The sequence below is a fragment of the Stylophora pistillata genome, chromosome 6 (genome assembly GCF_964205215.1).
Source record: "Stylophora pistillata chromosome 6, jaStyPist1.2, whole genome shotgun sequence".
Classification (NCBI taxonomy): Eukaryota; Metazoa; Cnidaria; class Anthozoa; order Scleractinia; family Pocilloporidae; genus Stylophora; species Stylophora pistillata.
Genome location: NC_142524.1, coordinates 2,920,166 through 2,932,807, shown reverse-complemented (window position 1 = coordinate 2,932,807; position 12,642 = coordinate 2,920,166). Strand labels below are relative to the sequence as shown.

General features: G+C 38.4%; 1 protein-coding gene across 5 annotated transcripts in view; it reads right to left on the bottom strand.

The window, feature by feature from the left end:
- Nucleotides 1–4,100: 4,100 nt before the first annotated feature.
- LOC111327301 (polycystin-1-like protein 2) overlaps nt 4,101–12,642 on the bottom strand; it is a 30,318-nt gene continuing 21,776 nt past the window's right edge. For all 5 annotated transcript variants that reach the window (XM_088724653.1, XM_088724655.1, XM_088724652.1 and 2 more), the window contains 5 exons: nt 11,653–12,396; nt 9,526–9,762; nt 7,885–9,201; nt 7,286–7,457; nt 4,101–6,951 (listed from right to left, as the gene is read on the bottom strand). In XM_088724653.1, the coding sequence (XP_088580779.1) occupies nt 5,081–6,951; nt 7,286–7,457; nt 7,885–9,201; nt 9,526–9,762; nt 11,653–12,396 (4,341 nt within the window). In that variant the 3' untranslated portion in view covers nt 4,101–5,080. The remainder of the gene's footprint in view (nt 6,952–7,285; nt 7,458–7,884; nt 9,202–9,525; nt 9,763–11,652; nt 12,397–12,642) is intronic.

Here is a 12,642-nt window from a genome sequence, read left to right as displayed (position 1 = left end):
AACCGCATAAGTTGTTGTGTATAGCATCAACTCCAACACTAGCAGATATAACATACAACAAAAAGGCTCTTCAGTCCTCTGTTTTACTTTTAAGATACATGAGTTGCAAAAACAAGATAAGATAAGACTGACAATTAATTAGTAAATTTTCCAATGGTGAATATGCATGAACCGTTTCCTATTAATAATTTGAGACTTCAAATTATCTTTCTTCCTAAAAGTACTTAGTGAACAGTCATGACAAATGTAAAAGCTGCCGCAATTAATGTCCTGGCCTCTAAAGAAAAATCCAAATGAGGAACCAAAAGTGAAAATACAGCATTGATATACTACAAATTGAAACCAATGAAACTTTCTGCTGCAATCCGTGGAATAGATATCAAGTTATTGATGGTAAACGTGCTTCTTGTTAATAAGGAACAGTTGTACCTAAAAGTAACCACTGTGGTTTATATCACCCATCTACCTTCTGACAATTTGTGCGACTACGCATTCATTATCAAATTCCATTATCAACTGCCAAAGGCAGATGGTAAAGAACTTGAGAGCGTAGATGTCTCCAAGCTAAACGGATGGAATAAAAACCTGACCATTATGAATAAATGTATTAAAATCGATCATTCAGAGTTTGTCACTAAAATGGCTTCGTAAATGGAGTCTGTACGTTTTAAGAATGGCTGCCTGTAAGGATCGAGAATCGTCCGTCAGCGACCATTTTGGTGAATTGCTCATATTTTCCCAACGATACCCTTTGGTAAACTGTTCTCAAAAATCAAGTTTAAAAGTTCCGACGAGTGTTAATTTTTCAGAAATTTGCGAAAATTTGAAAACGCGGTTTAAGTGCGGTTTTCCGCCTGGCAAATTGTCCAAAATTCACTGCAAAACCCAAGCTTCGTTGAAGGCTTAATATGAATTCAGTTAACACCAAACTTCACACGTTTTAAGAAAAAGTCTTCCCATTCATTTGTGTTATGTTAATTTTTTCCGTACACAGCTATCTTGTCATTTTTTTTTTGTCCCTTAAGCAACACCCTCAAAAAGTGCTGTACATGGGGCGAAAAATAGGTAAAATTTAACGCGATAAAAGTATACCTGGTACATAATTTTTTAAATTTTTAACTAGATATTCGTAATAAAATGTCATTATTCAATACCTGAGTAAAATTTGAGACTTTGAATCGGAACGCTTCCTTTTGAAAATACCACAAATGTTTGTGTCCTGAGCGAGCAGAAGATATGTGTTGTGTAAACAAACGCTCATCTAATTATTCCCTGCCAGGTAGAAAAAGGTTTTGAAATCAACTTTAATTTTGGAAATTTTGGCTGGTATGCCACAAGATATTAGGCAAAAGGGAAATCATACATTCAGAGTTGCGTGAGAGCAAAGAGAAAATAAAATCAGTGTCAAAAATGTACGTACGGTTGTTACATCGATAACTATTATGCAAATTACGACCTCAGCGGTAGGAAAACTATGATATCTCTTGCTCAGTTTGTTGAATAACTCTCAAACAATTCAATGGTTGTTTTTCATATACATAGAGATAATATGTATATATTGATCAATAATTCCTGAAAATGCAGGAGGAGAACAGCATTCTGTACAAGCATTTCAGTGTACCAACGCGAATTATTTCTATTTATCATAACCGACGTCCGATCCCAACAAACACGCATCACATGAGACCCTAAATGGACTGTCATAAATATACCAAAGACTGAAAAAAACAAAAACTTCACTCAAGGTCTAATAACCACACGATAACACTTTTACACTTCAATCTCAGATTTACTACAAAGGGCAAAGGATAGTGCGTCAGTATACCCAGTATATTGTGGGAAAGGAAGATTCTTGTGTTTCTCTGAAAGAAGGTTGGGCTCTCAGAGTAATAAAGAAGGCTTACAGATTCAAAGAAAAACAAAAGTCGTAACTTCTGTCTAAATTTCGAATAGGGCAGACGACAGGCCACAAGCTTGAAGCTGAGGTAGTTGCTCGAGATATGCGGCGTGCCCGGGGCACCGATGGTGCACGACTTTTCCGGTCATCGGAATTCCTCACAACTACCCAGATCACCTCTTTCTTGTCAAGACCGAGTGCGTTAGTACGCCAATGAGATGCTGATGACGCTGATATCCGAGCAGCTCAGGAGGAGAGTAATTTTAGCGAGGCAAAGGAGACTGTCACGTCAATACAACTTGACCATCCCCTGATCTACGATCAGTACGATCTTTGTGAAATGGCGCTAAAGGACTCTGAAAATCTTGAGGCTACCCATGTTGCAGCACATGTGTGAAGATCTTGGCCTCAATATACCATCAAAACCCATTCGTAAAAAGGCCCCGTACTTGGCTCCACCGAAAGAGATTGTCAGCAAATGTACTTGCCAAAAGTCATCATGATGCTGACTTTCTCTTTTGTTTAGCAGAATAGGAAAGTGAGGAAGAAACGAATGAACGGCGTATCGTTCCTAATCGTCAGTTAGTGGTTATCTTATTTTTTAAAAATGCACGTAGGCCGGATCAGAAGTTGTTGCGTTTTGTTTTGTCTTTCTTTTAATCATGCCAGTATTGACCCTCACTTTTCTTTTCTGGTCTTCACGTCAGTAATGAAGTTTACTCATCTGGTGGCCGAAATATGCAAACTGACGGATGCGGGAGTATTCAACCTACATTTCTATCCGCTCCTGTTTTAATGTGGGATTTCTTTATCTAATTTAACGACGTCGTCCTTTCAGTTGCGGTTTTAACGCGCGTATGTTCAAGCACCCTCAAAACGTTTCCAATTACGTTACGTTGCGTTACATTAATAATTACCATGAGAATAAGACCTGTTCTCTTGTATTAAATTACTTTGAAGGTCATAAGGCGCCTTTCTTTGTATTTATACTTACAGAAAATGAGTTCTCATAGTAAAAGATAAAAAGTATTTAGATTATCAGTGTGGAATCAAGTCTTAAGTAGCTTCTTTCGAATGTATCTTTTCAATTACTTGAATGTGAGAAGGTGCTAATGTAATGTGTACTTCACTTGCAGATTTTTCAGCCTAAAAATGTTTTGGAGAACCTTATCAAACATCTTGCAAAATTTTTAACCTGTCTCTTTACATTTTACAAGCTATAAGTCACTACAACGGAGCCCGAATTTAATTTGGATATTTAACAACTCAAGGTGGTTAAATTACCTAGTTATTTGTTTACACACTTTGCATCATTTTCCACGCTCAGGTCACGAACACTTCTGACATTTTCGAAAGGAAGCAATGCGATTCAGAGCATCAAAAATTGCACAGTGAATGGAAATAGCAATGTTTGACGAATATATTGTTAAAAATCCAAAGTGTCAGGTAACAGCTACATTTTTTTCGCGCGAAATATCACACGTTTTTCAACGCCATTTTGCGTGGTTTGTAAGGATGTTCTTTCAAGGGCTTAAGTAATCCCAAAATCGATGTGCCCGAAAACATTTACTCACCAGAATTGAGTAAGAATAGCTTTCCTTACAACGTGTGAAGTTTGGTGTTGATTGATTTCATTTTAAGCCTTGAGCGGGGCTTGGTTTTCGCAGTTAATTTTTGACTGTGCGACATGCGGAGCCTGAACTCAGGTAACCTGAAACCGCGTTTTCAGATTTTCGTAAATTCATGAAAAGTTTAGGATCGCTGGAACTTAAAAACATGATTTTTGAAAAGGGTTTACTGAAAGGTTTCTTTGGGCGAAATATGAGCAATTCACCAAAATGATTAAAAGAGTCATTCAACAAAATGAGCAAGAGATATCATAGTTTTCCTCAGCTGAGGTAGTAATTTGCATAATGGTTATCGATGTAACAACCGTATGTACATTTTCGACACTGATTTTATTTTCACTCTGCTCTCACGCAACTCTGAATGTATGATTTTCCTTTTACCTAATATCTTGTGGCATAACAGCTAAAAATTTCCAAAATTAAAGTTGATTTCAAAACCTTTTTGTACCTGGCAAGGAATAATTAGATTAGCGTTTGTTTGCACAACATATATCTTTGCTCGCTCAGGACACAAACATTTGTGGTATTTTCAAAAGGAAGCGTTCCGATTCAAAGTCTCAAATTTTACTCAGGTATTGAATAATGACATTTTATTACGAATATCTAGTTAAAAATTTAAAAAATTATGTACCAGGTATACTTTTATCGCGTTAAATTTTACCTATTTTTCGCCCCATGTACAGCACTTTTTGAGGGTGTTGCTTGAGGGACAAAAAAAAAATGACAAGATAGCTGTGTACGGAAAAAATTAACATAACACAAATGAATGGGAAGACTTTTTCTTAAAACGTGTGAAGTTTGGTGTTAACTGAATTCATATTAAGCCTTCAACGAAGCTTGGGTTTTGCAGTGAATTTTGGACAATTTGCCAGGCGGAAAACCGCACTTAAACCGCATTTTCAAATTCTCGCAAATTTCTGAAAAATTAACACTCGTCGGACCTTTTAAACTTGATTTTTGAAAAAAGTTTACCAAAGGGTATCGTTGGGCAAAATATGAGCAATTCACCAAAATGGTCGCTGACGGACGATTCTCGATCCTTACAGGCAGCCATTCTTAAGTTGCTAATTCATCCAACTTAGACGTCCAAAAGTGCGGTAATTATGTTTACGTCCTTTTCCTTCGTATAAAATAGACCTAATGCACGAGTTTAATGATAGAAAATGTGGAAAGATGAGTTCACGAAATGTGTCACGTAAATGATATAGAATTAAGCTGATTTTCACGAACCATTTTTTTTAAACTTTTCTTCAATGTTTCCCATCTAGCTCTGTTTCTATAATAAAAAAGACAGTTAACCGTGCTAGCTAAAAATATGTGATGGGCCAATCTGACCCCATTTATGCCTTTACTGGTACTTATCACGCGCGTTATTTTTCGGGTTCACGGTACATTCTATGCTGTAACTAGAAGCAAAGGGTTCAAAATAACTCTTAAAAAAGCTTGATAGGTAGAAAGTCTTGAGCATATTTATGGAAAATCACGCAATTTAAACGACATCGACACAAAACGTTCCTCAAATTAAATCGTTGCTTTTAAGGTCCCAATTTGTAAATTATTTTTCAATATCCACACCATTTTCTTCTGAATTCCGCCGCGATCTGAAATGTAAAGCTACTGGAGGTCTCATTTGTATGTTCGCCTGCACGATATACTTGTCACCCGTCGTTGAAAATCTCCTTAGGGTTTGCTTGTCCAGTCTCAAAACTGCTCCTACGTCAGCGAGTCCTTTACGAACATTATCAATTGTTTCGTCATCGTCTACGATAGACTCGGGCAAATCACGCAACAAACTCATGAAGTCCACATTAGAACACGCTCTATTAGATGCAAATGAAGGTGTGACCACGGACTCTGGAAGGTCGGTCAACAAGTCCAATAGTTCCCCATCCAACGCATCGCTAGAAACAGGTGAAGGTGCGCTAATGATGTCTGGTTCATCTTCTAAGGTAACGGCCTCTACACTGCATGAATCAGATCCTGTGTCAGCCCGGGATTCGTTTTCGATCAGTGCAAGTTGAGATGAATGGTATACATGATCCATATATAGAGGATAGTCTGTTGATAGGTACGTAATGCTCCCAACACACTCCTCCTTCATGGTCAACTTTCGTTCTTGCCTTGGCCTGTCATACAACTTGTGCCGATAACCAAAGCTGGCCAGCTTCCTTTTCAAGATTTCGTGTAAACATTTCAATCGTGTGAAGTAGTATTCCTTGATAAATGTTCCCAGATCTGCTTCCGCAAATTTGCCACCGGACATTTCCTTGACGCTCTCATAGGATTCATTAAGGATAGCCACAAACATGTTTATGAGGATGAAAGACATGCTGAGCATGAAGGCAAACAGATAAACAGGGCCAATAATGCGATTAGCAGATTGAAGGTCGTCATAAAGTAATTCTCCACCGAGAAATTTTTGTGTCAATGTCGCCAATGCATCCATGAACGAATGGTAAGATTCGATATCGTTGCCAAAGACCAGCACTCCAAAGAGAACGAATGAAATTATGTTTATACAAAATAAGACGGAATAAGACATGACATGTGGCGAAGAAAGCTTGAGCGAAGCTACCATTTGGCAAACGTGCTTGTTGAAACGAATAATCCTCAAGAATTTAACTGTGACAATGAATACTACAATGGACAGAACCATCATCTCGAGATCGATCCAGAAAAGTACATAGTCAGCACTTGCCGTGTCAAATGGGTTTGCCCGAACGTATTTTACAAACGATGATACGTACTTTTCCTTCAAGAAAAAAAACGCAATTGTTGTCAGTGCAGAAATAAGTTGGAGAATGTTTATCCAGTTCCAAAAGGAGCCGAAGTATGCACAACTTTGTCGGTATATCTTCAAAGCTTCTATCAGCAAAAAGTAAACAATTAAAAGTAGCAGGGTAATTTGGCAGGCCAATGAAAAAGAGCGAAGAGATGGGTCAGAGAAACCATATATGGAAAGGGTATCAAGGTACACTTTGGTAACAGGTTTTCCAATCGGATAAAGCTCGTAAAGAAGCTTTGCAACGCTAAATAAGGAGCTTGAAGGTTGAAAAACGGTGAACTCAACGAAAACTACAGCGGTTCTTTCATCGATCCAGTTGTTGCTTTTAAGATTGATTACAACTCTTGATGCAGTTCGCGAGTCATATCCAAGGCCGGCAACATACCCTCCACCATCGTACCTAGTATTTCTTCCATAGGACCACAAGGTGTTTAAATCCTTTGACGAAATATAACGCCAGGGTTTCGGACAAAGCCTCGATAATTCAAACTCCGAATGGTAGTGGCTGATATTCGTCATCGGTACCCATCCAGGCTGGTTCAATAGCGAGGTGTCTTCGTCATGGGGTGAATAGGGAGGAATACATCTCTTGAAGAGTTCGTTTAATTCAGAGTAGTGTTTTCCCATCTGACATGGATATTCTATCAAAAAGAAGATAGAGATTCGAGTTTCAAGTCTGAGGCTACATAAGAAGTCATTTAGAATTCTATTATTTCGTGGAGTTTGTTTTAGCACTATGGGTACTGAAAATCAGCTTAGTGAGCCCTTTGAACGTCTTATACTTTCGCTATTTCTATATGGATTAGTAGTGTGGGGATCTGCCTCTCAAGGCAACTATTTGGAGAAAATTGACACCTTACTCAGACGAGCCTATCGTTTTGGTTACACAAATAAGATAATTCCTAAATCTAATATAGTAATGAATAGGGAAAGAGCTTTGTGTAATAGCTAATGTGATTAATTCTTTAACCTTACCTTCCTTAACTCTGACTTGTCTTAGCCTGGGCATACCAACTAGGAAGGCCGTTCTGGTGCTAATATAACCTTCTGGTGATATGAACTGCTGACCATTGTACCACGTGGTATCATAGACGCCTGGAATAAACTCTGCCTCAACCCAATCCCAAAATGCAAACTTTGAGTCGATCTTAAAAGTAAGACAGGCAAATCAATCTTCAAAAAACATGTCTGATCGAAAGTAATTATATTTCTGTACTTTAACTGTTCAGTCTTTTGTCTTCTGTTTAGTCTGTTTAACTTTTGTCCGACATTGCACATTCGTCAAGTACAAATTATAGGGTCAGATTTTTGAGGTTTAAATATGGAGAAATGTGGGCCTCGAAAGAACCTACCAAGTTTTTCAAGATACCTGAATACTTTAACGGTAGTCGTTCATCAAAACTGATGCTTACTTGTATGAATACGCTTAATTTTAGAGTTGAGGCTCAGGTCCGAAAGCTAAGGAACCTAATTGAGATGAATCAAGTCCGAAACAGAATACACACCAGAAAAGGCGCAAACAATTTTAAAAAACCACAAACAGACATAGAATGCGTCGGCTAGATGCAAGTTACCTCTTCAAATGAGCCTTTGAGCATTGACTCCAAACTCGTTGTGAGTCGGTACCGACTGTAACCTCGATTTCCATACACCAACACAAAAAGGCAAATAACGAAAAGTAAATAGAGCAGTATCTCTACAACGCTGTTGATGGTCTCCACTACACTTTCTCTGTTCTTCCTTGCAAGTACAAGCTCATCTCCAGTGGGTGCTTTAACATCAGAATTGTTGTTTGTTTCTAAAGATGAATCCTTAAATGATGGAGCAGTTTTCTCCTCGGGAGGTTTCTTAAGGATTAACGCGAGAAGTAAGGCAACAGCAACAACTTTAATGGGCTGCATAAGCGCTACGTCTTGAAAGAACGATATCAGGGCTGACGTGAGCCATTGTCTTGATATTTCTTTGCCCCACTGGACGCTGTAGAATACGAGAAATGCTCCGGCCGCAAGAGACGCCAGAATACAAAGTAACCAGGCAATGTATACAAAGAAATGAGGAAGACATCCAGGAGTCTTAACCTTTTTGTTTCCGTGTGATTCTGCGGTATACCGATCTGAAATTTTGTCACTCTGATGGAATGTTTTCATGTGGTCGTATGGAACTTTAATGTTTCTAAATATTGTAACAATAAGCAAGTTTAAAGGAACAACAATCAGAGCGCTTTGGACTCCAATGACGATTTGTTTTACACTTAGTCGAAAAGGACCAAGCTTAAATGTGTCATTCTGCTTCTCGCCAAACTGATAAAACATTGCTCCTGCTAACATTGCACACAAAAGAACGCAGACACAGCAAGAGAGCCTTTGCGAGCGCGTGAATGGACTGTGAGGAGGCCTGGTTAATAATGATAACCATATATGGCCATCTACCAAGTTATTGGTTACTCGGGTGTAGAATTGGTACTTAAAGCTTGACAAGTCGCTTTTGCTTGCAACTGGAATGTCTACTTGAACTTCCCCATCTTCTTTATCGACTGCAAGCCATCGGCCGCACAAGAAATACCATTTCTCATCAGTTTCGAGATCTTTAATTGAGATCTGGTTGACATACCAAGATGGATAAGCTCCTGAATTGTCGTGCCATAGCTTGATCATTAAAGGAGAATTTAAATTGTCTGGTAAAGAGACAGTGAAGCTGTTTACACTTGCCCGCGCAAACAGCCTTTTGTTGCTGTATTTGTCAAATAATTTTAACGTCTCGCTTCGTATTTCCTCACCATACACGATCATGGCGACATTCGCTGATGTACCAGAGTCTTTCCACATCCCAGTGTACACTGAAACCTCATACAGATGTCCGCCCTCGGCTTGGAGTCGAAGATTTTCGATTACCTACGGTTGGAGAATAATTGATAAATAACGTGCCTGCCAGAGTAAGGTTCCTGTTTTTTACAGAAGTCCTTGACATGTTGCCCAGTACCTGACAGAAGATTTTGTTAAAGTCATTTAAGAATATCTTAAGGATACGGTAGACCCTCGCGGGTGTCCTTCGCAAAATTATTTTTAACACGCTCTTTAAAGCATAGCCACCATGAAATATCTATCAATGGAAAGGTTTTGAAATGCACTATTTGGAAAAAATTATTTATCTTTAAGTAGCTATGACTAAATAAATCTTAGGTAATGAAATAAATGGATAGAATTACTTTTCCTTACTTTGTTTTCGTCCTTTCTGTCAGCTCGTCTAGCGATCACAATGCCAAGGATCCATACACCATATATTGATAGCACCATGGCCAAGACAAGAACATTCCCTGATTCAAAAATATCAGGGAATTTCCTGAAAACGTAGTCGAAGTCAATTGGATTAGGAGCGACGAAAAAGTCCCCACCAAAAGAAGAAAGGTGATTGCACAAACATTGTACCTTTCTCGCCGATGATCTGGGTCCAACCTATTTAACAAAGAATATAATCGTTACGGTGGCCAATCATTTCAACTTTGTTGATATATCCAAATTATAACAAAGAATATAGCTTGTTAATAAGTCAAGTATTAAACGATCTCATCAAAGGGTCATTCGCATTACTTATTGTGCTATTATCGTATCGTTTGCTTCAATAGATGTAAAATCTACCATGGACAAGGTGTAATATAAATTTTCTGAATAAACGTCTCTATAATCAGAATGTTTTGATCAAATTTGAAAAAAACAAAAAAAATGCATTCAGCCCGCCATATGAAATGGGATATTACTGGTAATCATGCCTATGAGAACGATCTTTGCAATGAGGAGCACTATCGTAATAGTGAAATTAAGACCTAAAAAAAATTCAGGCCAGTACGGGAATCGAACCCATGACTTCCGCGATGCTGGTGCAGTGCTTTACCAACTGAGCTAACAAGCTAACTCGGAGCTGGTCATGACGGTGATTCGTAAAAACCCGTGAGATGATGAGTAAAATGCTAAGAATATATGAAAATCATATATTTGAACTGCGGTTAAAGAAACGCATATGAGAATGATCTACGCAGTGAGGAGCACTATTTAAGCAATAGTGAAATTAAGACTCATCATCTCATGGGTTTCTTATTACGAATCATCATCATGACCAGCTCCCAGTTGGCTTGCTAGCTCAGTTGGTTGAGTACTGCACCGGCATCGCAGAGGTCCTGGGTTCGAATCCCATACAGGCCTGAATTTTTTTCAGGTCTTACTTTCACTATTGCTTAAATAGTGCTCCTCACTGCGAAGATCGTTCTCATATGTGTTTCTTTAACCGCAGTTTAAATATATGATTTTCATATATTCTTAGCATTTGACTGATAATCATATTAGTCATAATGGTAATAGAGTAATAATCATTTGGTTGATAATCATATTAGTCATAATGAAAATAGAGTAAAACTAAACAGTGAAAAATGTAAAGAGCTTAGGATTTCATTTACAAAGAACGAACCACAACTCGCGCCTATAGTAGTAAATAACCAAGAGCTAGATTGTGTCGAAAGCGCCAAATTACTGGGTGTTTCGATCTCCAACAACCTTACATGGAATAAGCACATTGATCAAGCTATAAAGAAAGCTTCTAAACGTATGTATTTCCTAATGCAATTGAAAAGGGCCAATGTCGCAAGACAGGAATTAATTCTTTTTTATACATCTTGTATAAGGTCAGTCCTGACATACGCATTGCCTGCGTTTTTCTACGCCCTACCACTGATTGTATCTAAATAAAGATGTAGAGAATGTAGCGAAACGGGCATTGTCAATCATTTGCCCGGGCCTGGCCTATAGAGAGGCCTTAGAGCTTTCAAATATTATGTCTATCAATGACTACATCACTAGCTTATGTAAAAAGACCTTCCTCTCGACTGCTAATGACTCGGCCCATCGCTTACATAAAATGCTTCAATCGTCAAGGCCGTCGTGTTGTAATCTCCGGTGCAAAAGGCGTTTTGCGATTCCCAAATGTAGGACCGAGCGTTGAAAAAATAGTTGTTTAGTAAGATCATGTATTAACAACGAATTTTAGTGCTCAGTGAGTTTTGTAAATGAGATCGATGCCGTTGTATATATTAATACAGCTCAAGCTTTCATCATATTTATAGGATATTATTATTTATTTAGGACTTTAATACTATCATATTACTATTATAAGTTATATTTTATACTTTACTGTAAATACACAATTCAGCTCAGTGGCTGCATGCTTTTACAAATAAACTATTTATCAATCTATCTAACAATTACTATCGGCGGAAAGTGTGCAAGGTTTACTGCAAAGAGAGCCTACTAATGTGCACATCAGAACTTCTGAAATCCATAACAATTTAAGCTAACCTTGCATCCCTCCGCTGACCAAGCGTCTGCTGTTACGTTCCAATACTGGCATGTCCCCATAGACACTGACAAGGTGTAATTGACATCGGTGCTGGCGTTAAATGATGGCTCTACTACAACTATTGGGGGAGGGGTAGATGGGGGATCTTTTACTTTTACACAAGATCTCTTCTGCCGTCCAGTACCCCCGCATCCACGCCTTACACGTCTCTCTTGACCAGCGGTTATGTTCTTCTTTGTTGTTTGATGAAACGCATCAACTGTGATGCCTAAATAGTGAAGTCCTGTATGCCCTGTATCTGCGGCGGACACAGTAACAATGTACGCCTCAGTGCTACAATTCGTGTAGCGGTTTTCCTTAGAATAGTTACAGGAGCTGTAATCTGGAACCGATGCGCTATAGTTGTAATTTGTCATTGTTGGTCTCTTTCGATATCGCACGAATAATCTAAGAGAATGTAGATGAGAAGGGATGATCTTAATAGAGATAACATACTCAGGGCCTGGGAATACAATTCTGTGGAATCGCATCGTTCCATTTTCACTCGGTTTTACGAAGTAAATCTGAGGTTTCTTCGCGTTTGCCTCCACAAGTGGCGGAATGAAGAGCTCGACCACCTCGGAGAGGTTTGAAACGTTAAGCGGGTATCCCTCATCGTTTTTAAGCTCAAAGTCGATGACAACAGACTTTATATTATTCGCACCTTTGGTCCACGTGTAAGGATTATGTTTGAAGGTGACAAGCTGGAATCCAATGATATAAATGAAAATGAGCTCGTAACAAGATAGGTCATATATCAACATAAAACATTCAACTAGATCACTTTATATTCAAATTTTCCTTTCCGTTTTTTCAAATTCCTAGAGATGTGTTAATAAAGTATACTTGTTCTGGGTCAAACTGTAGACGGTATTTTCTAAGTGGCAGAGTTACTTGTCCTCGTTGAATATCGTGTTAACCCTTTCCCAGCAGACAAAACCTTATAATTT